The 27,746-nt window shown below is 35.9% G+C and overlaps 2 protein-coding genes and 2 long non-coding RNA genes across 5 annotated transcripts; all 4 read left to right on the top strand.

The window, feature by feature from the left end:
* The first annotated feature begins 3,247 nt into the window (after window positions 1-3,247).
* On the top strand, window positions 3,248-3,927 carry LOC131320569 (protein SLE2). Its single transcript, XM_058351299.1, has 2 exons — window positions 3,248-3,426; window positions 3,596-3,927. The coding sequence occupies exons 1-2, from the start codon at window positions 3,300-3,302 to the stop codon at window positions 3,757-3,759; spliced, it is 291 nt and encodes a 96-aa protein (XP_058207282.1). The 5' UTR covers window positions 3,248-3,299; the 3' UTR covers window positions 3,760-3,927.
* A 14,440-nt stretch (window positions 3,928-18,367) lies between these two features.
* LOC131320568 (uncharacterized) lies at window positions 18,368-20,395 on the top strand. Its single transcript, XM_058351298.1, has 2 exons — window positions 18,368-18,905; window positions 19,001-20,395. Exons 1-2 carry the CDS (start codon window positions 18,745-18,747, stop codon window positions 19,203-19,205), a joined length of 366 nt encoding a protein of 121 aa, XP_058207281.1. The 5' UTR covers window positions 18,368-18,744; the 3' UTR covers window positions 19,206-20,395.
* A 1,319-nt stretch (window positions 20,396-21,714) lies between these two features.
* LOC131320567 (uncharacterized) lies at window positions 21,715-24,597 on the top strand. Of its 2 annotated transcripts, none has more exons than XR_009198298.1 (2): window positions 21,715-21,804; window positions 21,885-24,597. It is a non-coding gene; the product is annotated as an uncharacterized LOC131320567 (long non-coding RNA). The 2 variants fall into 2 exon arrangements; XR_009198299.1 differs by having other exon boundaries at window positions 21,728-21,813.
* A 763-nt stretch (window positions 24,598-25,360) lies between these two features.
* On the top strand, window positions 25,361-27,377 carry LOC131320566 (uncharacterized). Its single transcript, XR_009198297.1, has 2 exons — window positions 25,361-26,136; window positions 27,000-27,377. It is a non-coding gene; the product is annotated as an uncharacterized LOC131320566 (long non-coding RNA).
* The last annotated feature ends 369 nt before the right edge of the window (window positions 27,378-27,746 follow it).

Here is a 27,746-nt window from a genome sequence, read left to right as displayed (position 1 = left end):
AAGTTTTAATTATTCACTTTTGATTATTACATTGCGGATGCTCTTAGACTTCAAGAATCAAAGCCTAGCAAACCAGACTCTCTCCACCATGGAGGCGGAGGTTCGAGTCCCACGACGGTAGGTCATAGGTGAACTTGGGGTTTAAGGCTAACAACCTAATCTTTTGTTAATTTAACATACTAACACCCGCTAATTCATGCTAATTAATAAATAAAAAAAACAGGTTACCTTAGTGGAGGTAAGGGTTCGAGCCCTGTGAGGAGCGTAGTTAGGGTCAAGGGCTATGGACAACCTCTGAATCCCATGCTGACTAATGTAGTAACACCCCAATGTATAGCTTGACAAACAAACAAAAAACAGGCAGTTAGTCCAGTGTTTGTGAAGTTGCATGTTTAAATGTTTAAATCTTGTAGGAAGCAGTTTGATCATTGTGGCTGATTGAAGTTGACGTAAAAGGAGATTTGTTTACACAACAAAAAAATAGAGGTGAGCAAAATATTTGTAAATCTGCGAATTCAGATCAAACTGCTCTATTTGGATCGTGTTTTTAGTAGTTTGTTTTGTTTATGGTCCAAAACGAAAACAAAACAAAAAAACCGATCTGTTTAACTTATTTTTTGCAAATTTTACAGAGCGTTTCAGTTACAGACCGATCAAATCCATTTTTGTACCAATACAAGATAACTTATAACTATGTGGTCGCTCAAATAAAATTTCACCTAGCATGACAAGTAATTTCTCAATCCTACGTACAATTACCATATTGGTCATGAAATTTAACGAATTTGCTTGAAAAAGAGTTTGTTGTTCTCCTGTGCTTCTGGACACTGGGCATACCTCTTCCGTGTGTCTTTCTCATGGCGGGAACAGAACAATAGTAAAAGACCTGGTTGACCTGCCCAAGGCTTGAGGATGAGCTTTCTTTATTTAAGAGAGAATGTAAGGGAGTGACTCGAAAGGCTGTCTCCGTTCTTGGTTTGAGGGTTTTCGGTTCGGGCCCCTCTCGATCGTATTAATAGTTGGAAAGGGGTATATTTTTAGGCTTAGTTTTCCAAAAGTGCTAAAGGGGCTTATTTCCCTTTGTATTCTGAGAAACAAAATTCTTCACAAAATATATACAACGGAAAGTCCCTCTAGCACTTTTAGTAGTATTTATATATGCTTTAATTGCTCTGTAATAGTTTTTTTTTTAAAATAAAAACCTCAAATGATTAGTCATTTCCAAATCGAAATTAATTTAATCATTGTCCATAGGTTTGGATTGGCTTGGTTGTATGAATTACTCCATGGTTCTCATTTTATATATAGAGTTAAATCTGATCCATGCTTAATCCCAGTTAGAGTTAAATTTTGAACAAAATTATTTTTAATGGAATGGTCGTTTATTCGTACCATTATAATATCGTCAATGAAGAGGGGCATAACAAAATTCAGAGTCACTCTCAACCAATCAAACAAACAAAATCTAACACAAAATGAACGTGTCTAGCTAAATGAAGGGGGTAACCCAATTCCCAGCTTCCCGGACATTTCTTCTCAATCCTATATAATAATAAAAAAAAATGCCATCTTTCCTAATATCCATCAATCCATATCTTATATATAATTGCAAAGCGCCTTATCGTGAGAAGCCCCCGATTGCGAAAAGTGTCTCATATTTCATTGTCCTTCTTAATTGAATATAAATGAAATATTAGAACCATTTAAAATTGGAAAGCTTGCATTATCATATTGACCAAGCATTTTCCATAGATATATCTCTGTACCATTGCAGTCTTAACAAGTTTTATGTCTATATGTAGTAAATTCAGAATTGCCACGATAAAAATTTGGTAGAATATTTTTGAAAAGATGTGATCATGATTCAAATTCAAATTGTGCGTAACATCAGGCTCTTAAATTGAAGGCAACTGTTAATTAAGAAATTATTAAGATTTAGTCTTTTAAGTCTCTCCCCCATTTGGCTCTAAAAATAATTTATAATTATATTGTTCATATGAGAGCAAGTCAAATTTAAGTCACATATACAATTCATGTGTGCATTTTGTAAAAAATAATAATAATTCATGTGTGCGCGCGTTGGTGGAACGTAAAAGCAGAGACTGATCTAGGCTTCGGCTTATGGGGGGCCAAGGCCCCGCCGCCCCGCATAGTTTTGGTTTTTTTTTATTTTTAAAATTCGATATTAATATCAGTTGTATTTTGCCTTAACACATAGATATTATATTTTATATTGGGTGTTATTAAGACATTTAAATGCTTTAGAATAGAATGTGTCCGTTTTGGAACCTAAAATCCGACCTCTCTCTCTCTCTGCGCACGGTTTCTTATAAGTTTTTCCTTCAATTATTAATCTCATTTCTCTTTTTATCCCTTTCACTCGTTATCCAGAAAACTTCTCTCAAAACCTAAACCAAATAAACTACTCCCTCCGTCCCTTTTTAAGTGTCCTGCTTCGTAATTTCAACTTATTAAAAAGACATCATCATTATACCTTTCACATCAACTTTTTCCTCCACTTTCCCTACTTACCCATCATCATTACATTTTTATTCACTTACTTTTTAAAATGAAATTTACTTTTAGGGACAAAATAGACAATTTACCAACTTTTACCCACTAACTTTACAAAATGAACACTTATTAAGGAACAACCCAAAATGGAATACCGGACTATAAATAAGGGACGGAGGGAGTATTAGATTTCCAAACATTTGACATTTCAAAATCTTGTTGTTTATAGTTCAGCCCCTGCATTTAGAAAATTCTGGTTTCGTCCCTGCGTAAAAGCATCTTTGAAACATACCTTAAACTACTAAAATTCGCAAGAGTAAAAATCGAGAGCTCGACTTTAAGAATCGAGAGCTAGAGTGCAAGGCATTTTAAATTATAGTACATATCTAAGAGCCAAACCACAGCAACAATTACTTTCACTTTTTTCATTTCTTTTCTCTTTGTAGGCTATAATATATGTTCCCCATTGGTGGGAGATTAAATCCAACAGGCGCTTTGAACCAAGTGGACCGAGTCCAACCGTCGTTTTCTGCAGCTCACGTGTCACGGGCACGGAGCTCACACCTCTGGTAATATCACTCGTGTCATTCTATTTGCACTCACGGACCTGCGTGTCATCCCTCCAGCCTCGTCACCCGCCCACGTGTCGCCCATTCCCACCCTCTTCTCCCCCCTATAAACTGCCCCCCACCCCGCCGTTGCGCCATCCATTGTGTCTTCCAACGTGCATGCTTTGTGACTTCGAAGAGAGAAAAAATACTAACAGCATCAGTTTCATTACAACGATGTCTTACGAGCAGGACAAGGATGAGGTGAAAGAAGAGCTCGATGCCCGGGCTAGGGAAGGCGAGACCGTTGTTCCCGGGGGCACCGGCGGCAAGAGCCTCGAAGCCCAGGAGCGCCTTGCCGAGGGTAATATATAGTCTTATACACATATATCGGTATCGGTCGATCGATGCATGACCGTATCACAGATATCGGTATTTTGTATTTGAAATTTATGTAGTAGAAACCTTTATATGTACGTTCATGCATGTTAATTTGGTTTCGTTTTTGATGGTGTACGTTGTGGGATTTGAAGGGAGGAGCAAGGGAGGGCAGAGGAGGAAGGAGCAGATAGGGACAGAAGGGTACCAGGAGATGGGACGCAAGGGCGGGCTTAGCACCTCCGACAAGTCCGGCGAGGAGCGGGTCCGGGAGGAAGGGATCCCTATGGACGAGTCCAAGTTCAAGACCAAGAGCTAGACTACACGTACTCGGCTTGCGTTTTTAGTTGTAAAAAAAAAAAATGGTGTTTAGGACCACCGTTGTGTTCGTAGGTCGTGTTTTTTACTCTTGGTGCGTTGTAGAAGATGATGGTGTTTTGTGCGGCTTTTGCTGTGGTGCGTAGTTTTCCTATGTTAATAATGGCTTGGGGTTAGATGAACAACTCTAGTGTATTGCTTTCTTTGTTAATTTGTAGTGGCTTGAGCTTTTGATTTTTGTCCAAATATTATCTCTCAAAGTAATTGGTGCAGTACGCAACCGGAATTTTTCTGCATTTTCTGTTTTCTTGATCTGTGAAATGATTCTCTCCTAGTCCAAAATGTTTAAGACATTTTTGAGACTGCACGTTATTTTAGATTGCTTATCTATTTTGATTTATAAAGTTTTAAGTGATTTAATTTGAAAATTTTGTTTAATAAAATTAATTAAAATCTGATGAATAAAATTCATATTATATATTTTTTGATATTCAAATCGAAAGATATATATAACAAATTTTGAATGACGCTCTCAAAAAAAGAAGAAGTCGGGAGTAATCTTTTAATAATCAAATTACTTTTGTAATTTTTAAGTATAAGGAGTCGATCAATCCACAATTTCAACGTAATTCCTCCTATACATGATAGAAATATTTTAAATGGATTGGGAGAGTGCATTCCCCCTTCCCCTGCCAAAGAATATGAAGACTCTACAAGGGAGAGTTCGATGAACTTATGTATATGGGTATGGAAGCGTCTTATGATTTTCTGGTAACCCAAGGGTACTGTATTTTGACCCCAAGCGATACAAGGGTGAGTGCGACGAACTTCATTGTATGAAAGACCTGAATACAGAGTAGGTTTTTAAAAAAAAAAATTAGCAGTCCGTTTGTCGTTAGTTTCATTTGGTTTTGAAAGGATCAATACCCGGGCTGTGGGCCGTAGAGCATCGACATTGGCCTACAATAGAAATGACTCTGCCCACGGAATTCTTATATTCTGCTATTAGGTGTTTGTTTTCCTACAAAATAAAAAATAAAAAAATCAACAGAACTGATAATGACTAATTTCTCTGTTTATTTCCTCCTCTCTTTTTTCCTCTTCTTTATGGTAATTGAAGCATAAAAGTGTGGGAATGAAACTCTGTTTCAAAGTTTGACCAATTATCGAACAATAAAAAAAAATCTGAAATTTCTTCAAAGTGCCCTCATTATCGAATAATAAAAAAAAAAACCTGAAATTTTTTCTAAGTGCCCTCATTACCGAACAATAAAAAAAAAAAAACTGAAATTTCTTCAGCCCGCTTTAATTTCAAATGATCTTTGCGCAATCGATGCTAAAGGTGTGACTCAGCATTTTTATTATTTGATTTATGCGCTGTTGGTGCTACGGATGTCACTCGGCATCTATTCTATTATTTATTCTAATATATAATGGGGAGCACCAATTTGGTGTTTTCCCTTTTTAAGCCCCGCCATGCTTTTTGTTTTTCAAGTTTGTGCAAATAAAAAAACAAAATTACTTACTATTGAGTGGTTCTTAAAAAAGAATTTTTCTACTTTGTGTACCATACTCGTTGAAAAATAGTAACAGTGAAGATGGGAGAGAGAGCTTGCAATGACGGTGACTGGGCTTTAGGGCCGTAAACGAACCGAATCGAGCCGAACCCTGTTAAGTTCGGCTCGGGTTCGTTAAGGTATGAGTTCGGCTCGGGTTCGGCTCGAGTTCGATTCGAGCCTAAACAACTTGGCTCGAGTTCGGCTCGTTAAAATTTTTCAAGGCTCGGGTTCGGCTCGGTTGGGTTCATTAAGATACTAGTCTGGCTCGAGTTCGGTTCGACCTTGAACATCTTGGCTCGAGTTTGGCTTGTTAAACTTAAATGAATCGAGCCGAGCCGAATCTAAGCTCGAATTGAGCTCGTCAAGACTCAGGTTTGATTCAGCTCAGCTCATTAAACTCAAGCGAACCCAAACTCTCTCATTGATCGTATAGAATTTGGGAGAAAAATAAGTATTGAATTATATATACAACTTTAAAATTTTTTACATTTATAAATAGACCCCTATTGAATTATTAATTAAATTTAAGTATAGGTTCGCGAACCTAACCGAGACGAGTACCGTTAGGCTCAGGTTCGGCTCATTTACGGAACGAGCCTAGAATTGAGGTTCAGATTCAGTTCGTTTAGCAGACGAATCGAACTCGAACGAGCTCTTACCGAACCGAGCCTCGAACAGTTCGTGAATGGCTCGGTTCATTTATAGCCCTATTGGGCTTTAGAGTTTTTTTTTTCCAGTCCTGTTACATACACAGCAAACTGTGAATAGATTGTGCACAGATTTTACTATGGGGTCCACTACGGGTCCCATACAAATCATCCGAGCCGTTCATTAAATGTAAAACATTTTTTCAAGGGTCTCCGTAAAAAATAAGCTCAATCCAATACCTATAGGTGCTTCATCCAACCATCTAACTTTTCATTCAGATTTTCGGATAATGAAAAGTTATATGATTGAATCGAGCACCTATAGGTATCGGATTGAGATTATTTTTTATAGAGACCCTTGAAAAAATATTTTACATTTAATGAACGACTTGGATGATATGTGTGGGATCCGTAGTGACGCCCACAATGAAATCTGTGTACAAATTATATGTGTGTAGGCTTTCTATTTTTTTCTGACAAAACTGGGCTTCAGAGTTGGGGGAATTGCTGTTCAGTTGGGGTTAGGGCAATTTAGGATGGGTTCCAGAACTCTAAAAAGCTCCTTATTTTTTAAGAAGATAATTTCAAACTTAAAAATAATGAGATTATTGAAATCTAAAAATATGCAATATGGATCTTATTTGAAAGATATCATCGAGATCTTTTATACGATGCAAAAAAAATTAAAAAAATTAAATAATTTTTATTTACCTTATTTTTGAGTTTAAAAATATGAAATAAACTGTTTATTTTTTAACAAGGTTTCTAGAACGGAGCCTTATTCCCAATTCATGAGACACTTTTTTGGAATTGCCCAGACATGGGAAAGAAAAGAATAAGTCCCAATGCATGGTGTTGAAGACAAAAATACCCCTCTATTATAACACACAATCAGAGAGCAATATACACATATTCAGGGAGCAATATTATATGATCGAAAGAGGCTCTAAGGGTGTACACGGTCCGGATTGGTCCGGTTCTCTAGAAAACCAGTAACCGGACCATTTCAAACGGTTCTAAAAAATTGGGAACCAGAACCTAACCAATATATGCATGGAACCTAACCAGAACCAAACCGCAAGACCGGTTCGGTTTTGGTTCGGTTCCGGTTCTATCCAATAAGCATCAAACACTTATTTACAAAATATGAACTCATAAAATTAAAGAAATAGAAAGATAATTTCGTGGAATAGGAAAGGAAGGAAGAAAATAAAAGCTTTCCTAATAAATTAAATTTTATCTCTAAATAAATTAAATTTAGCAAGGAAAAGATTAACCTACCAAATTCGAATACATATTTAATTACACACACATAAGTATATCTATATTTATCTTAGTTTTAAACGGTCCGGTTCGGTTCTAACCACGGTTCATTAATTGAGAACCAGTAACCGAACCAAAATTAACGGTTCTTATTTTTTTGGAACCATAACCTGACCATAGAACCACAGAACCGGACCAAATTGGACGGTTCGGTCCGGATCGGACCGGTTTTGCGGTTCGGACTGTTTTCTTGAACACCCCTAGAAAGAGCAATATAATTTAATCGAAGGTACAATATTATGTGATTAAAAGAGCAGCGAACTTCCACCGATACCTTATACGGGACGCTGTTTTGGATATATTTTTTTTTGTGTTGAAACATTTGGTTTTATCTTTTTTTTAGGACTCTTCAACAAGAGCCCTAGAGCTAAAAATTAATTATGATCCTTTAGAATAAAATGATCAGAAAAATAAGATCTTTGCACCGGTTCAAACAGATTGAAAATCGAAACACTTAATTTTTTCATTTGATTTTATGGTTCTCTTAGGGCTTTTCAACGAGACCCCTAGAGTTAAAAATTAATTATGATCCTTTAAGATAAAAAAAATAAGAAAAATAAAATCTTTGCATCGGTTTAGAATGATTGAAAAATTGGAACACATATTTTTTTCATTTGGTTTTATGGTTCTCTTAGGGCTCTTCAATGAGAGCCCTAGAGCTAAAAATTAATTATGATTTTTTAAGATAAAATGATACTTCCTCCGTCCCTTTTTTAAATGTCCCTCCTTGTAATTCTAACTTATTAATAAAACATCATCATTACATCTTTCACATCAAATTTTACCTCCATTTTTCCTATTTACTGAAGACATCATCATTACACTTTATTCACTAACTTTTCAAAATAGAATCTACTTTTAGGAGCAAAATGGAAAAATATACCAACTTTTACCGATTAACTTTACAAAATGGATACTTATTAAGAGACAACTCAAAATAAAATACTGGACTTTAAAAAGGGGACAGAGGGAGTAAGAAAAATAAGATTTTTACACCGGTTCAAAACGATTGAAAAATTGAAAAACTTAATTTTTTAATTTGATTTTATGGTTCTCTTAGTACTCTTTAACGAGAGCTATAGAGTTAAAAATTAATTATAATCCTTTAAGTTAAAATGATTAGAAAAATAAATCCAATTTTTTCTTAAAAGATCGTAATTAATGTTTATCTCCAGGGCTCTCGTTGAAAAGCCCTAAGAGAACCATAAAACCAAATGAAAAAATTAAGTGTTCCAATTTTCAATTCGTTTAAACTGGTGCAAAGATCTTATTTTTCTGATCATAATTAATTTTTAACTCTAGGGCTATCATTGAAGAGCCCTAAGAGAATGATAAAACCAATGTTCTAAATACCGTACCGACCAGAGTATCGATTTTTCTACTGGTACGGTACGTACCGGTACCCGTCAAATACCGAGTACCGTTTCAGATTTACCAACACTACAATATATATAATAATTATAATTCAAAAAAATCCCTCATACCATGCAATTCATCATAAAATACCTATGTATTTGCCTCTTGTTCCACATTGCCTAATTACAAAACCTTTTTCCATCTTAAATGACTTTGCACACTAGTGAGCTTGTGAATGAGGACCCAAGAAGAGGTCTCACGTGCTCAAGAAAATGGGCCGTGGCTAAGGGCAATTTGGAAAAATTGATTCGGGAAACCAATTAACCGGGTCCGCATCACGGGTTATTTGCGCGCAAGAGGGGTGCAAATCCGAAATTTAAGCCTCATGCACGTACTATAGTTAAACCCATGTTTTGCTAAAATACGAAACATTTTTTCTTCTTTTTTTCTGTCCTTTTGTTTCAAACAAACTACCTAGAAACGGAACGAAAAAAATCCCTGCTATGCAAACGTTTTTTTGTTTTTCTTTTTTCTGTCCCTTTCGTTTTTTTCTCTGTCCCTTTGCTCTGCAAACTGCCCAGAAACGGAAAAACGGTACGTACCGGCCGGTACGGTACTGTATTAATAACATTGGATAAAACTAAATATTTCAACAAAAAAAAAAAAAACAATCTAAACCCAGATTCAATTTAGATCCATAAAAGGGACAACTTATATTCATAGAAGGAACAACTTAGATCTAAACCCAGATTCAAGTACAAATCAACTCATGATCTCATACAATGGGCAACATAGATCCATAGAAGGGGCAACATAGGTTTATAGAAGGGGCAACTTAGGTCCATAAAAGGGGCAACGTCGGTGCAAATCCAGATTCAACTACAAATCGATTTATAATCTCATACAAGGTGCAACTTAGGTCATAGAAGGGGCAACATAAATTTATAAAATGAGCAACTTAGGTTCATAGAAATGACAACTTAGGTCCAAATCCTGAATCAACTACAAATTGACTCCATGTATGAGGAATTTCTTTTTCTCCGTTTCATGTATGGGAAATTTTATTTTTTTCGTTTCATGTATGAGCAATTCCACAAAAACTTGAGAGCGTAATAGTCATTTTAGGCGGCTCTTTCCATGTTTTGGCAATTTCTTTTTTCCTTTTCATATATAGATGAATTTAGAAAAAAATGGTCTATGAGTTGGGCATTATTTGCCCCTCTTACCACTATCCTGCAATTTCCCCTTGAGAGTTTGAAGCAAACGAGAAAGGGAAGAAACACATTCGAAACTTGCTACTGTTGTGTAATGTAGTTTCCCGCTCTGTATCGTTTCAATTTTTTCGGATGCTTTCTTAATAAAATCATCATGATTCACCCAACAATTCTATGTGAGGGGCAAATGCTTGATGAATGATGATACTCCATATATTTTTAATAATTCGTTAAACCTAATCTGCTCTATCTTAAGGGACTTGGGGAGGAGGATGGGTGACGGAATTCGAACACTGTTCATGTGAATGTGAGTATTAGAGAGACACCAACTGTTAGGGCTATCCACGGTCTGGATCGGATCGGATTCATATGAATCTAATCCTAATCCGTATCTCATGGTTTTTAGAAAATGCAATCCAATCCTAATCCAAAAGTCTCACAGTTCGGTTCGAATTTCGAACCGTGCATCATGGTTCGGTCCCGATTTTATCCACAGATTCCCTTTCAAAAAAATAAAATGATGCTACTACCATGATCATATTCCAAATAAAAATGTAAACACTAATTTTCATAAAACATTGTCCAAATTGTAAAGGCAGTAAAGGCATTATGACAATAAATATGGTAAAGGCAGCAAGACAGCAACCAAATAAAACTAAGCATTATCTAAAATACACAAATTTTGGTCAAGCATGATCTACTTATTACATCCCATAAAAATCAAACAAAAAATAGGAGTAGCAAATTAGTTTCTCAAAACAAGCAAGCAAATTAGTAAAATTATAATTATTTATATATATCACACACACATATCTATATTTTTATTTTTTTAAATATCTCACGGTCTGGTTTGATTAATCCACGGTTTTAAAATGAAAATCCAATCCTAATCCGTATCTCATGGTTTTTTAATTTTCAAATCCGAGTCCGGAGCATTAATCCACGGACAAAATCCAAAAAGCACGGATTGAATCGGTCCGGACCAGTTTCACGGTTCTCAGTTTTTTTTGGACAGCCTTACCAACTGTACTACACTCCACTCGCGTTGAATGATGATTCGCTTGGTGAATTTCTTCCGTGCAATAAAAACTGTGTAAAGTGAGGAGAACATCTTGAAACAATTGGGTTTTGGGCTTGCAAGTTTTTTTTTTTTTTTGAACGACAAAGAAAATTTTATTAATTTTTGATAAGATACAAAAACTAAGGCCCCTTTTCGGAACTAAAAATAAGTATTTATTTTAAAAATAATAATTTCAAGCTAAAAAATAATGTATTTACGCAAATAATTTTTCTACAATATGTATCTTGTTTGATAGATCTTATCGAGATCTTTTATACGGTGAAAAAAATAAAAATTTTATTTTTTATTTATATTATTTTTGAGCTAAAAAATGTAAAATAAGTACTTATTTTTTAAGAAGATATTCTGGAAAGATCCTAAAAAGAACAAAGATTAAATGACATTATTTCCAAAGAGTATATAATCCAAAGATCCAAAGAGTATATAAAAAGAGGCAGTTTATGGGTTGGTTTTTTGCCAATTTGGGATACATTTGCCCTCCAATTGGAAACAGTACACACTTGGGGGCCTGGGTTTTGGTTCTTTTCACCCCTTTTGTCGCATGTGGACCACAAATGGCCACGTTTTACTCCAGCCTCTTCACTCTCTCTCTCTCACAACACAGACGCAAAAGTGAATTACTACTCGACCCCCGTGTCAGACCCCCCTGACACGGGTTACTGTTTACCCCTTTTACCCCCGACCCCACCACCCCTTAAATCGAAAACCGAAAATGGCCCAAAAATATCCGGACCCATTTTTTGTTATTTTTTTTATTTAATTAATAATGTTTATAATTTGTATCTTTTTTCTTTTTTATTTACTTAAAATTATTTTAGTGTTCCGATTTTCAATCCAGTTAAATCGGTGAAAAGATCTTATTTTTTTATCATTTTATTTTTAATGGTCATAATAAATTTTTGATCTCGTAGAATCAAATATCTTTTAGGGCTAATCAACGAGAGCCCTAGAGTCAAAATTTAATTATGGCCATTTAGAATAAAATGATCAGGAAACTAAAATCTTTCCACAAGTTCAAACCGATTGAAATTTGGAACACTTAACTTTTTAACTATATTTTTAAATATATAAACTGTCTAAAAAGGTTTTAAAAAATTAAGTGTTTCAAATTCCAATCCATTTGAACGGGTGGAAAGATTTTAGTTTTTTTATTATTTTATCTTAAATGGTCATAGTTAAATTTTGACTCTAAGGCTCTCGTTGATTAGGTTTAAGAAAGTCGTAGAATCAAATATCTCTTAGGATTAATGAACGAGAGCCTTAAAGTTAAAATTTAATTATGACCATTTAAGATAAAATGATAAGGAAACTAAAATCTCTTCACCAGTTCAAACAGATTGAAATTTGGAACACTTAATTTTTTAACTATATTTTTAATATATAAACTGTTTAAAAAGGTTAAAAAAATTAAGTGTTCCAAATTTCAATTCGTTTGAACCGATGGAAAGATTTTAGTTTTCTTATCATTTTATCCTAAACAGCAATAATTAAATTTTAACTCTAGGGCTCTCGTTGATTAGCCCTAAGAGATATTTGATTTTGCGAGGCCAAAAATTCATTATGACCATTGAAGATAAAATAATAAAAAAATAATAAGATCTTTCCATCGATTCAACCGGATTGAAAATCGAAACATTTAAATAATTTTAAATAAATAAAAAAGAAAAAAAATACAGAGTATAGACATTATTAATTAAATAAAGCAAAAAAAAAAAAGTTCAGATAATTGGTTTTGCAACTTAAGTTGCAGGTGATTGCTTCAACGTTCCTTGCAGGTGATTGCTTCAAGGTTGTTTGCATGTGATTGCTTCAAGGTTGTTTGCAGGTGATTCCTTCAAAGTTGAACTTGCAACATTGATAGGATTGTTGCATATTGCAACAATTCGACAGAACGTTGGCCTATATATTCAGTTGCCTATATATTCACTTGTATATGCCTTAGTCTATATATTCATACTTACTCTCATTCATCACATCTTCACAATTTTCCTCTATTTTGATTTCATTTTCGTAATTCATAAGAAAACATTATGAATTAGTACAATTTTTCATTTTTGGAAAGTTGGTAAGTTGGGAACGATGTTGCGAATGATGTTCCTTGTGAGGAGAGCAGCTCCTACATTGGGCGTGATTACACAGCTGAATTTACGACTGACCAGGTTAGTTATTACTATTGATATTATACATATTTGTTACTTATTTTTGTTAATGTTGTACTTTTTTTGTAGCACAACAAAAAATGTAAAAAATTTAATTCTTTCACTTCATTCTATCTTCCCTACGTACCAAAGGGCTGCAAGCTGCAGCTGTAAAATCCTGACTTTTAAAATAAGGCAAATGCTACAAAGCGCTATATTGCGCTCCATATGTGGGTCCCTTTCAGCAGAGTTTTCATTCTTTCCAATGCAAAGTCCAGAATAATGATATCACAAAAGCACTTTTTGGTGATTTTACAAGTTTATCCTTATTTTTGTAAGTAATAACAAATAAACCATTAGAAAACAATTGGCGGGTCCTTTTTGCTACTTTCAGGCGCCATTTCCCCTTTAACTTTTCACAGTTTTCACCGCCATTTTCCCTCCACCCTTTCACAGTGCAGATGAAATTTTTGTGCCGCACGTCTAAACTTTTGGAGTGGATGGGCATGTTTGTGTAGCTTTTTTTGGTGGGGTTTAGTTTTTGTTCTGACGCAGGTACATGACTATCATATATTCTAAACTTGTTTTTTGTTATTACATTTTGTATCGTCATGTTAATTGCTCATATAATTTGACTTTGTTGATGGGCAACAAAAATAGATCAATGCCCATGTATATTTTTGTAGTTGTGGGTTGTTGAATGATTCTTGATATGAGGTCATAATATCTTGTCTTTTTGGAATTATGTCATGTGAAAATGAAACTTAGCAGGAACATGATATATGGTTTATGAAATTTTTGGCGTTGTCCGAGTTCTTACTTAATTACACACTTACAAGTTGATTTATTTGTGGCTTCAGGTGTTTAGGCATTTCTATGCACTTTTGGTGTTATTCAAGTTCTAAAATACAATATTTGGATTCAGGCATTCTTTTGATTTGTGTAAATTTGATTTGAAAACTCTGACTTGGACTTGTCAACTACCTCAAAAAGAAAAACAGCTGTGCTAGCTTACCACATGGTTTTATCGCACATTTGTACTGCATGGCTAGTGAGATCCCATTCTGGGTTTCACAAAAATACAAAAAAATATCCATAAATTTAAAAAAAAATTATGAGGCTTTGTAAAAAATCAGTTCCAATGGATATTGGTAAATTTTTTTTTTCTAGATTTGTAGAAGCAAAATTTTTTATATTACTCTTGTCGATACAAATCAATAATTTTAAAAAATTGACGCAAAACTTTAAAAGAGAAAAAGCGACGAGGTAATAACGTGCTTGAAAAATGTATCTAAAATATAGTAGCAGGTGAGAATATAAAGAGAAACTAAAAAGAAGGTTAAATTCGTCAATTCAAGTTAGAGTGAGAGACAACAAGAAAATGGTTAGTATTAAGTCTGCCAAATACAGCAAAAGCTGTTGCAGCTGACAGGAAATATCTGACTTTTTCCTCTCTTGCCCGGCGCTATAGTGCGGTCATTAGCGGGACCGTTAAAATAAAAGTCACGTGGTCCGAATAGAAACTCAACACTTTAACTTAATTTTGATAGACTATGCAAAGTGAATTGTAGTCTGAATAGATGTGAGAATCTTGATATAATTTTGTAAATACTATGGGACAATTGAGTTCCATGTGATACAGGGTAAGAGTTATGCGACGAAGGGATTTTTCCTTAAAAGTCGGACACCGCCACGTTGATCCTCGTATTTTTATTAGTCTGTATGTTGAATTTTTGAGAATTTTCGGAGGCTGATATCCGAACGCGTATGGACAGAATATGCGATGATCGAACATGTTACACGCTGTGTCAATAGGGGAAGGAAACATGTATTATTTCTTTAACCTGTTTCCCCACTTCCACCGCTTCATATATATCAAACAAGAAAGGAACTAAGGCCTGTTATGTTATATACAAAGCAACGGAAGAAAGAGAATAGGAATCTGTGGAAAGAAAAGAGCAGTTCGTGCACCCCCCCCCCCCCGATTCAAACTGACCTTCGATTTCCTTCCGCACACCGCCGGAAAATCAGTGAGTAATCTCTTTTCCCTTCTCTGTTCTCCTTCCTCCTTCCCTCACCCGACCGCCGCACGTGGTGGAGCCTTGACCGCTGGCACTTCCTATTTTATTTCCCCTTTTCCCAGCTTCTAGCCGCGCAGCGGCAACTGTATGGAATAACCCCGCTTTCCGGCAAATAATTCCACCCGGCAAATATTTGGAATTATGATTCGACAAGATTAATATTAAATCATCAATAATTAAGTCTCTAATTGAAGTATTAGAATCCTAAGAGTTTAAGTTAATTATCCAATCATTGTCGGCCACCGATGCCGAGAGTAAGAATTCCAATTGAGTTACTGAAGCAAATTTGGGGATTTTTCCAAAAATCCCTTTGTAACCCTTTTCTATGGAAGAAGACACAATTCAACCCTAGCTTTCTAGTTATAATGGTATGCCCTAGGCTTGGAACATGGAAAAATAGCCTCTAACCTGAGTTTTGTCCTAAGATGGGTTGCAAGATTGATGCCCAAAACTAAGTCATAAAAATGATATTACTCTAGCTTTAACTAAATTAGTAGTAAAGGTAATTTTGTGAGTAATTGTCACGATAATTATGTGTTTAGGTGCAAGTACTGTGAAGTGAGGTGACGCATGTAAAGTGACCGCTACTTCTTAAAGGTGAGTTGCGCATACCTTGGTTACATGTATTGTCTGAAATTTTGGAATGAGATGCCATTGCTTGATTTTGCTGGAAAATATGGAATTTGAGTTTCCTACTTGGTTTAATTGATGTTAATGCATGCGATGGCTGGTTTATAAATCTTTTGAGTTTCAGTTAAATTAGACCATGGCAATATGTTTTGGAAACTTGAATTTTACTGGTTGCTAGTACATGCTCGTGATAATATGATTCATTCGAATGGTGTCCCGAGTGCTAGGGGACGGGTAAAGATACTAGTGGCGTGAAGTAATAAGGTAGGAGATGCAGCCAGGCATCACTGGGTAATGATATCTTACCACTCTTCAATGGGGTCGCTCCCCAACTGACTGGCAAAAATACCGTTGAATGCTATTATCGCTCAAAAGTGCAAAAGTTGAAAGGGAAATGAAATGAAAAGGGTCCATCTTTTGGACCAAAGAAATGAGCTAATTGTTCAAAATGCATGTACTGGAGAATTTGATGAGAATATTTGAAATGTGCTTTGCTCTTGAATTATTTTACTAAGTGAGGTATTTCCATGGTCAAACTTGTAACTTTGGTATACATTTCTCACCCGAGCTTCGGCTTATGAAAACATTTTCCAATTTTTCAGGTTAAGATAGATAGTAAGTTGTGGACTGAATGGGGTGTTAGAATAACCGTGGAGAATCGTGTGTAGCCTAATGGTGTGTAATTATTATACTTGTACACTTAGAAGCTTTGGGATTATGTTATTTATTCTAGGCTTCCGCATACTTTGCTTATATGGTTTAAAATGACAATGATGCGAGAAATCCCTAAACTAGATTATGAGCCGGCCTTTGGCGGCTTAACACCCGCTTGGCCGGTCACGACTTCCAAGGTAGGTTTTGGATCGTGACAGCAGTGCCCTGAAACGGCACCGTCCTATGCAAGTCAAAAACCACCGCTCCCATTTATGAAGCCCAGTCATTCATATTTGCCTTGGCACCCTAAGCTGCCCATCTCACTTTGTTTTTTTTACTTCTTTAAGCAATATGCTGAAACTAATTATGGTTTGTCTTGATTTTCGTAGTATAGTTTTTTGTTAATCAATTTATTCTTTTCAGTGAATTCCTTTTAAAATTATTGTACAAATATTGGCCTCTTCTACTCGTCTCAACTATATAAATTTAGAAAGTAGAATTATATGGACCAAAAAAATAATTCAAAAGATAACATACAAAAGCAAGTATATTCCAAAAAGTTCCAGTGTAATGATAATATATTCATAAATGAAAATAATTAAAAGTTAACTGTTAAAATCTAATGATGATATCACCAAATTAAAGTTTCAATGAGGACTTTAATTTAGTGTCAAGACCTTAAAATGTTACGAATGAAAGAATCTTATTTTTTGATCTAAGAATTACACATATTTTTGTGGTGGACTGTTGTTTTGTTGAAAGAACTAAAAAATGTCAAGTTTTGAGTTATCCTTTTCAGCTTATTTGTCAGTAAATATATTTTTAGTTCTTCAGTTTATATTGTTGAGACAAAAAAAAAGAAGCCAAATCAAGGGGGCTGTCCGGACAGTCCTGTGTGGGCCCCCTTCGCGCATTTTTTTGAAAAATTCGAAACGTGCATACTATAGGACCCACAAAATAATGTATCTACTCAAAAAATCAGTTTGTACGGACATTAAATAAACTCAATTTTTTGCGTATAAACTCAAATTTTATGTTGCAGATCGACTGGAAAGAACTTTTTCTCTAGGTAAAAAGGTACTAAGGCAAATATGGATGATTGGGCCCCCCTTCATAAATGGGACTTGCATAGGATGGTGCCATTTTAGGGCACTGCAGCTTGCAACCCTTTGGCAGTGCTACAGGGACTCGAGTCCCACTTATTTGCCACTTAAAGCTTACATGCAAGAATCAATTTTTTTTAATATACGGGATATTACATTGTGCTTATACATATTCATTTTTTTCGTTATAGATATTTGAAAATAGGGCTATCATGGTAGATTGGGCGTGAAGAGTTGGTAAGAAAAATGATTTTGTAATTGTCATAAGTAAATCTGCTAGTATAAAGGGCAACAAGATGCCGAAGTGCATTCTTATTTGTGAAAGGGGAAGATTGTACAAACCGCCACAGGAAGGGCATTCAATGCAATACTGGAACTAAAAAATGTGATTGCCCGTTTAAGCTGCGAGGTGTACCACAACCTCCAGACGGTGTCATGTGGAGTTTGAAGGTTGTTAAAGGTTTTCATAACCATGAACCAGCTGAAAGTTTTGAGGGACATGAGTACCCGTCAAGGCTGACCCCAATCCAGCAGCAATTAGTTCGTGATATGTCTAGCAGCACCTCACCTCGAGAAATTCTTAATTTCACGAGACAACAAGACTCGTCAATTAGTACAGGAATTAGGAGTATTTACAATTTGAAGACACTGTATAAGAAAGAGCAACTGGGGGGTCTATCTCCTATTGGGTACATCTTGAATGAATTAAATGAGAAAAGATACATTTACAACCATCTTACAAATGAACACACCAACGAAATTACAGATATTCTTTGGGTTCATCCCAGAAGCCTAGAGCTATCTGTCAATTTTTCGTCCGTGTTAATTATTGATGCGATGTACAAGAGTAATGAGTATCGGATTCTACTCTTGGAAGTTGTGGGTATCACATCCACAATGAAAACTTATTCTCTTATGTTTGCATATTTGAATAATGAGACGGAAGAGCGACTGATATGGGCATTGGATACTTTAAAGAGATGGATGGTTGAAAAAGGGGCAGCGTTGCCATCGGTGATTGTTTCAGATAGGGATCTGACACTTCTTGGCGCCATTGGAATATGTTTTCCCTTCGCGCAACACATCCTTTGTATTTGGCACATAAACCAATGTGTGATGAAGAAGTGCAACTCTATGCTTGGTACGAGGTGGGACGAGTTTTCCGAAGCATGACAGTTGCTTATTCATTCATCGACACCGATGTCTTTGCAACAAAGATGGAATGTCATGTGCGGAGAGTTTGAGCAATACTCTGATGCCATACAATACCTTTGGGATACATGGTTAGGTCCTTACAAAGAGCGATTTGTTGCAGCATATATAAACCAGTTTATGCACCTCGGGAGCAATTCAAGCCAAAGGTAACTTTCCTATAGTCATTGTATATTTACTGTCTTGCACTAAAGAAAACTTTATGTAACTTTCCTATTTAACACAATGTATTATTAAATTGCAGGGCGGAGTTTGCACATGCGAGGCTCAAACGATACTTGGGAGATACCATGTCCTTGCTTCAAACATCTTTTCAGAAAATAGAAAAGATGTTGACCAGTCAGTTCGGGGATATTCAGGAGTCGTTCCAGAAATCTCTCAACATTCCACGACACATACATCTACATGAAGGCATTTATAGTGAAATCAGAGGTTGCATTTCATTATAGGCAATGAACTTGATCCATAATCAGGCACAACGCACTGATAACGAAGCTGGCCTTTGCTTTTGTAAGATCAAAAGGACACACGGATTGCCATGCTTTCACAATATTGCACTTTACCATTCTGTGGATAGACCAATTCCGCTAAGCTCTATCCACCCTCACTGGAGTAAGTTGTCCATGCACGCCCAGAGGCATATTGACGAGGGAGCACGATCCGACAGGACGGCTCAGCTTATTGAAAGATTAAATGAAATGGATTCCGACAGTCGAGAGTCTATGATGGACAGGTTTCTCGATATGGCGGATCCATCTCGTTGCACAGTTCGACCCCCAGCATATAACACAGAACACAGGGGTCGACCTACAGGCAGAGATAAGCAGAATACACATACCTTCTTTCACAGTATCCATTTCAGAATCTCGGGCCTCACGTATTCCAACATCGCGAAGGAGCAATGAGAGGGATCACCTCGTTGAGAAATTTCCTCAGCAGTATCAGCGTTATATTTCCCACTGTGTTGACGTTCGACCCGACGGTCATTGTGGCTTCAGGGCGTTAGCTGCACAACTTTATGGTTCTGAAGATCAATGGGCTCAAGTACGACATGACCTTATCTAAGAGATTGAACAAAATCGGGTCCTGTACGATCAGCTTTATCTAGAACATAATTATGTATCCCATGTGCTACGAAGACTTCATTGCTTCCGGCCATCGGCACCAGAGGATCATTGGATGGATTCTATATCATTGGGTCTTGTCATAGCATCAACGTACAACGTTGTACTGCATACATTCGATATGATTACTTCGAGTTGTTTCACTCACTTGCCGTTGAGCTCCCATCCAGTTCCATTCGCAACGCGCACACATATAGCTATTGGTCGTATTAATGACAATCACTTCGTGCAAGTTTTCTTATACCGTCATTATCCTGTACCACTCATCATATGGTGGAGGCTAAATGCATCAAATGAAGCACACGGATGGGCTCATCCTTATGAAGCACGCCTCCAATTGTGGTACGAAGTAATGCAGATAGATCCGCCGGGACGACGACCACAATTTGGCGGAAATATTGACTAAATTTGTGTATTTATTTATGTTCATGTATTGATTCTATATACTCAATTGTAATTAACTAAAGTTTGATTTCGGTTTGCATTATTGTCTGTTTAGAAAAATATAAAGTAAATTTAAGTTGATTCAATATACATAATTTACTTCAACATATATATTTCCACTGGTTCAAACTAATTGAAATTTGAAACACTTAATTTTTTTACTATATTTTGAAATTCTGTATAAAAAGTTAAAAAAATTATGCATTGGTTCAAAGTTGCCCGTTGGTTAAAAAAATGTAATTATGACCATTGGTTAAAACTACAAACGGTCTAAAAATATCCAAACTTTTTTTTTTGTTATTTTTTCTTTATTTAATTAATACTAATAATTATACTTTGTATCTTTTTTGTTTTTTATTTATTTAAAATTATTTTAGTGTTCCGATTTTCAATCCGGTTGAATCAGTGGAAAGATCTTAATTTTATCATTTTACTTTCAATTGTCATAATGAATTTTTGAACTTGTAGAATCAAATATCTCTTAGGGCTATTCAACAAGAGCCCTAAAGTCAAAATTTAATTATGGCCATTTAGAATAAAATGATCAGAAAATTAAAATCTTTCCACTGATTTAAACGGATTGAAATTTAAAACACCTAATTTTTCAACTTATTTAGACAATTTAAACTACCACAGAAATATAGTTTTTCCGTTTTACATTATTTCATAATCAATATTAGGCTCGTTTGATAGGTTTCATTGAGTACATTTCAAATATATAAAATTTATTTTAAAAAATTACGTGAAACAAAAGTTATTAACATTTAAAAATTTATAACAAAAGAGAGAGAGAGAGAGAGAGAGAGAGAGAGAGAGAGAGAGGTGTGAGAGAGAAAATGGGACTGGGAGACCCTGCCAAGCAGGGGTGCTCGGCAGGGGTGCCGAGCGCATCTCGACCGTCCAAAAGTGTTTTGGACGGCCCGGATGCAAAGATACCGAATGGATTTAAAAAAAAAGAAAAGGAAAAGGAAAAGATGTTTCGATCTGGGCCGTCGATTTTGACATGAACGGCCGGATTGGCCGCTCGGCACCCGCTCGGCAGGGTCCCCGGGTCCGAGAAAATGCGGAGGTGGAATAAGGGGGTAAATAGGGAAATTGGTGGGCCTGCGTCAGACACCCCCTGACACGGGGGGTTGATTAAGGCTCCGTTCCGGAACTTAAAAAAAGTCCTTATTTTTTAAGAAGACAATTTCAAGCTCAAAAATTATGGGTTTATTGAAATTTAAAAATATGCAATATGGATCTTGTTTGAAAGATCTCATCGAGATCTTTTATACGATGCAAAAAAAATTGAAAAATTATTTTTCATTAACTTTATTTTTTAGTTTAAAAATGTGAAATAAGCTGTTTATTTTTTAAGAAGTTTCTGAAACGGGGCCTAACACCTCTCGATGCACAATGGCGCGCTCTCTCTCTCTCCCCCTCCTCGCCTGCACAACCAGCATATCCGCGTAGTTGCAGTTGTATTGTTCCGGCGAAGGTAAGAAAGGTTAACCCGTCTCTCTCTTCTCTTCTTCTTCTATGATTTGTGCGATTTAATCCGAGATATGGGTTTTCCAGCATGTGGGGTTTATGGGGCTTTTGTGGGGCTAATCGTGAACAAGGAGTAATCAGACGGCAACGGCATTGAGGACGGCGACGACGCAACTCTTGTATCAGAGGTAATTTCTTCTGGGTTTTGGAGACTCGAGTTTTGGTGGTTTTGATTATACTACCTGTGTATGGATATATATGGATGTGTTTGTATATAACTGTGTAGAGCCCTAATCTTGATTTGGGTTTCTAAGCAAATTATGGGTTTGTGGTGCCGGTGAAGACGAACAGAATGAGCAAATTGTGGGTTTTCAAAGAGAGAGAGAAGCAATGCCGGAGAAAGGGTGGAAAACTAGAAATGGGTCGTTTTTCTTTTTATCAGAGCTGGAAATGGGTTTTGAATAGCCCAATTGCTTAGGTTGTTGGGTTCTGGATTTTTGTAAGGGCTAGCTAAACACTAATTTTGGCCTTTTGGGTAGTCTTTTGGCCTAGAATTGGATTGAGTCTATTGGAGATGCTCTCACAACACAGATGCACACATACCCACTTTTCTCTCTCTCCGCCCATGGTTACCATGCGTCTGGATTCTTCTTTGGGTTGTGCTCAAGGCATTCTTCTTGACACGGAAAAAAAGGGCTAGGATTTCTCAACTGGTACAAAGAGAAAGCTCAAGAAAAAAAATCATTACACTAGATTAGTTTTGTTATAATTCCATTGTAGTGATTTCCCATTAGAACGGCTCCATTATAATTAGTTTTGTTATTGAGTTCGCGTGTATTACAATTTCCTTGAAGTATGTGTTATAGATCTGAGATTCTGTTTGCCAAAGTTTAAGGAATTGTTGTTATCTTAATCATCATTACCAGTTATCTGTGTTTGAAACCGGAGTTTCTCCAGATTTCTGGATTTCTGATTAAGAATTTTTGTTATGTTAACCATTAGTATTTTGTGATGTGTTGATTTTTGAATATTTACTTCTTTGTGGCTGCTTGAACGGATGTATGGAATATATGCATCCTATCTTCACGTGTTTTTTTTTTATCGGCATAAAAATTTATTAAAACTCGACAAAGGGTACATCGAGGGTTTTTAGAAGTCATATCCAAGCCTCATTAGGAAGATGGGACAAGGAAAATGACCAAAGGAAAATAAAAGAAAAAATTACATCCAAAAGGGAATTGAAACTGGAGCTCTCATCAAAGAATACATCTTGATGTTGAAGTGTCATGCATCTAAGTTGTTGGGAGGGATCCTACAAAGCTTCAAACAGTGAAGGCATGAGGCTTTAAGATCCCTACGGACAATTCCAGGGCTAGCATCTTGAAACAGTAGTGAATCTCAAAGGGGAGCAGATTCAATATTAGTTTGAAGGCATGCCACAATTTGCAGGGCAAGGGCAAGCTTTAGGTGGATTGATACCAAAATTTGGATTGCAACTCTAAGTTGTGGCAAAAATTATTCCAAAACTTGGTTGGGCAGAGCCAAACTTGCTGCAAAAATAGCCAAAACTTGCAGCAACCAGCTCTGATGTAGTAGGGATGGAGTAGTGACTTCAAGCTTGGTACAAGATATCCACAATTTCGCTTAAAGCGGGGGATGGAGTAGTGGCTTCAAGCGGGGCGACGGTGTGTGACTCGACTTTATTTTTCCTCGCCGCCCCGCCTCACCGAATCTAACAACTCCCCCCAAAAGCCCCACAAATCAATTAATTTCTAGTCTCTGACTGAACAAATTAATTGATTTGTACGACTCCAAAATTTTGATTCATTTTATGTATTGTTTGGCTGGGTATCTTAACCATTGATTTTTGGTGAATGTTGTTATGTTGCATGCAAGTGGGTTATCTTCTTAAAATCAAGCCTTCTGTTTACTACCAAGTAATATGAACTTTCAATAGAGAATATACGTGTGTAGGTACAATCTTTATCTCTCTTAAGTTATCTCTGATTCTTCCTTTTCCAAGAATTTTTTTGTTGCTTCTTATTTTATTGTTTCTATTACATTGGGGCAACAATGTGTAACTTTGTGTGTTACTATACTTAATAGACCAGTCATTTTGGTTTTGGAGTGCTTTGTTGGCAAATGAAACCCATGAATTATGTATAGCAAATCCTTAGAATGTATTTATTTAGATCATAAAGCATGTAGATGGTTTTACTGGAGAGAAACTTCATGTAATTGGAGATTGTTCATCATCGAACTAAAATTCCTAAATTTCTGAACAACCGGAGTGTAGGTTGGTAGTATTATTGATCTATTAACCTTATGTGCGATGATCATATACATGATTAGTAAGTAATCAGAGCTTAGATTTTTTATTATCATCTGCAGTTTCAAAAATGATTGGATGTGCCTATATAATAATCTTCTATGCTTACTTTAATGGTATTTCCTCATTGAACTCAATGTCATGTTTTTGTTATTTGTATGATGCGGATAGTGCAAGTCTTGTTTTATTTTGAGAACTGAAAGTAGGATTTTCTTACTTCAATTTTAATGGGTTGTCATAAGATTTTATTCATTGATTTTTATAGAGATTAAATTCTTTCCACCAGCGGCGGAAAAAAGGGTGGATTTTCCACCACCGCCGTTGTAGGCCCTACCGTGCGTCTATTATTATAATCTAAACTGTAGTTATGTATTTAAGAATTCTATAAACCCATGTTTGAACGTGTACCGTATGCACCCCTTGAATCGCTTTGAGTTCATAATGCATGCATAAAAGTTCATAGCATTAAACTGGACCGGAATGGAGGGAGAGGGAGTTCGGTATATATGATGACCTTTAATTTCCTTGTCTTAACTTCTTTTGCTTGATTTTATTTTATTTTCAGAATCAGTTTTCTACAAAAAAAAAAAAAATTTAAATAGAAAAGTCATTTGATTAATTAAATTCGGAACATATATACTATTATAGAATTTTTTGGACACTGTTAAAAGAAAGTAACAAGACAAAGGCTCGAGAACCTCTCGAGTGATTCCACTTTAAAATGATGGATTTTATAAAAGGTGAAAGGAATTGATTCGGATACAACCAGAAGAAGACAACCAAAGGCCAATGAGGTATGTTCAATTAGTGCCATATTTTCCACATGCACTCCTAATATTTTCTACATATTTCTTACAGTAATAAGGCATGGCTTCTATGTGGAAGCATGAATCTTCAACTTTGTGCGACTAACTGGAAGCTGGAGGTGGTAGTATTATGGCTTTCTTGGCTTGGTAGTATCACATAAAACCGTTATTCTGTTACTGTTGATGCACAAGAATACATGTGGAAAACTCTGCGTGGAACTTCCTTAAGGCTTGCAAATCTGGCCATTTTAGATATAGAGAAGAAACCCCTTGCACTTTGGTATTATCCTCTATCTCTATGTGTTAGTTTTCAACTTTTGTTTGTCTTTCAATTAATCGATGAGCTTTTGGCCTTCAATCTACCAACTAATAACATTGAGAGCAATATTATTTCTACCTGCCGTTTCTTTCCAAACATGATTAAAAATGTAAGATAAGCTCTGGTTTTAGCCAAAATCTTGTCCTTAATTGGGAGAACTATTCAAGGGACTGCGCTTTGATTTTTCTCAAAGGACTCTATCGGATTCTGCGTTTCTTTGTTATATTCAGGTTATGAAATCAGAACTTAGAACTGGAAAATTGAGGAATCGATGATTCAATCCACCAAGAGAGAGCTAGAGAATTTATGAGTCAATGTAGGAGTACAAATTCTTGGATTGAACAATAAATTGGGTTAGTTTTGCTTCTTACTTCTCTATGTGCTTGTTTTGTATTCTTGGTGATCTGTGTATTATCATCTAATAAATATAGCCTATTTGTGCTCGTCCATTACTCCATTAAAAATTGGAGCTTGTGGTACACAGATTATTAAGTTTTTCTCCATTTCCTAAAGCTGGTTGATTTGTGCAGTTTGAGGCTCCGGTCTATCAATTTAATTTACTCTCCCAAAGTTTTTGATTCTATTATACCAGAGCTTGACTTTCACATGTTATCAGTTGTGTTCTTTTGTCCGTGTTATTAAAGTTCGAGTAAGTAATAAGAATTATAATGGCTCCAACAGGGTAGGAATGACCATTTTGAGAAGAAGAGAGAATTATCAAGTTGTTGGTGTTTCTGATTATTATAGCCTATTTGAAGCATTCCAAATGCTACATAAGGGGAACTGGTGCTTGCAGATTGGCCTTCTTGGCTTGTTAAGGTAGCTGGCAAAGCTATCAAGGGACGGATACTGTAGAGATCTGATAGTTTTAGAAAGTCAGATAAGGTAACGGTCCTCCTTTTTAAAAATTTAATGGTTTACTTGCATTTCCTTTTTTTGTACTAGATTAGAAAATGGTTGACTTTCATTTAGGTTTTACTGTGAGAGAAGGAAACTTGTTATTTCAGGTCACTATATATTTTTGAAAATTGCATATATTAGTAGAATCTTCATTTTGATTATTGCTTGTTTGTCGCTTAATTTAGTCGGGAAATACAAAATGCCAATTTAAAATTTTAGTTAGTTTTTCAGTGGTCTGAGTATTTGTTTATTTTCAAGCCTTGATCTTCTGTTGTGTCTTGAAATTCAGAAAGGTTTGTAGAGGTAGATTGTAATCTTTCTCGTATAACTATATTGAATCTGCAAGACTGTATCATGTTGAACTCTAACTAATTTTACTTTGGTGAGATGGACATGTCTAAAATCCTCTTTAGTGAAAGATAGGTTGGTTGCTAGCATGCTATAGAATACTTGATAAATGCCCTTTTGCACAGAATACTTGCTAAATGTGGTATTGTGGCATTGATATCCCGTCAGTATGGTAATCAGATGCTCCTTAGGTTCCTTTTGTGCTCGTTTAAAGTGTCAAAATTGAGGGGATTCAAAAACAAAGAAACGGGGTCCCTGTATGATGATATTGTTTGTAACATGCTGTAGCAAACAGTAGCATTTCTTTGTTAGATATCATGATTATCAAGAAACGTTGATGTGTTTTTGTTAGCAAGCAGGTTTATGGGCCTTCAATTATTCATTCCTCTGTGCATTGCAGTATAATGGTTGCATTGAAGCATAATGGTACAAAATGTCTGTATCAACACCAACTCAAAGCATTTATCATCTTCTGAAGCATTTAATTTTTTGTCGTGCAGAAAATTTTAGATCAGTCGTTCTTCAATGTCTCTCTACTCAAGCAATGGTAGAAATTCCAACTGGAAACATTACTGTGGAAGTTGCATCAGGAGATGAGATAAGCATCAACCTCGCAAAGAAGAATGACTAGCTGAGTCATTACATGAACTTTTGAGAGCTACCTACTTTGAACCACTGGAATATTTTTTGGGTGTGTGTAATTTGCCTGCATACCTGTTCACAAATGACGTAATTCAAAACCAAAACTTAACTGTTATTGGGTTTGTGAGTCCTGCCCATTGTGTATCAGAAACTATGTTTAGGGGTTGTATCCTCAGGGGCATGTGTGAATGTATTAACTTCTACCCTTTTTGTATAAAGAACTATGTGCTAATGTTGTGTCCTCAGCTCTGGTAAAACTGGTATAAATGTGAATTACAAACAATATTTCTCTACAACAATCTATAAATACCAACCAATGAGCATGATTTTCGTGCAAGCATATCTACACAACCATAAAACTCATCTGGGTGGTTCAAAACCCATGTACCCAGCTGCTTTTCATCCAGTTCTTCTGATCTCCCTTCCCTAAACGTCTTTTGCTCCTGTAGCTTTTGGACTTATGCATTCCTGTGCATATTCTGCTCAAACTCTTTTGCAGCCTCAAACAATCCAGTGGCTTGCTTAACTTATCTTGTATAATTATGCTAATCACTCGACCTCCCTGTGAACTTCGACTCCAAACTTTCTGCCAACTTTTTGTAAAT

This window comes from Rhododendron vialii, chromosome 3a (genome assembly GCF_030253575.1).
Source record: "Rhododendron vialii isolate Sample 1 chromosome 3a, ASM3025357v1".
NCBI lineage: Eukaryota > Viridiplantae > Streptophyta > Magnoliopsida > Ericales > Ericaceae > Rhododendron > Rhododendron vialii.
This window is presented reverse-complemented; position numbering and strand designations above follow the sequence as displayed.

Excerpts from the sequence above, each read along its gene's own strand:
- LOC131320569 (XM_058351299.1), top strand. The coding sequence starts at position 3,300 with ATGTCTTACGAGCAGGACAAGGATGAGGTGAAAGAAGAGCTCGATGCC. Across the intron at positions 3,427-3,595 it reads CCAGGAGCGCCTTGCCGAGG|GGAGGAGCAAGGGAGGGCAG; the intron begins GTAATATATAGT and ends TGGGATTTGAAG.
- LOC131320568 (XM_058351298.1), top strand. The coding sequence starts at position 18,745 with ATGTCTTTGCAACAAAGATGGAATGTCATGTGCGGAGAGTTTGAGCAA. Across the intron at positions 18,906-19,000 it reads GGGAGCAATTCAAGCCAAAG|GGCGGAGTTTGCACATGCGA; the intron begins GTAACTTTCCTA and ends ATTAAATTGCAG.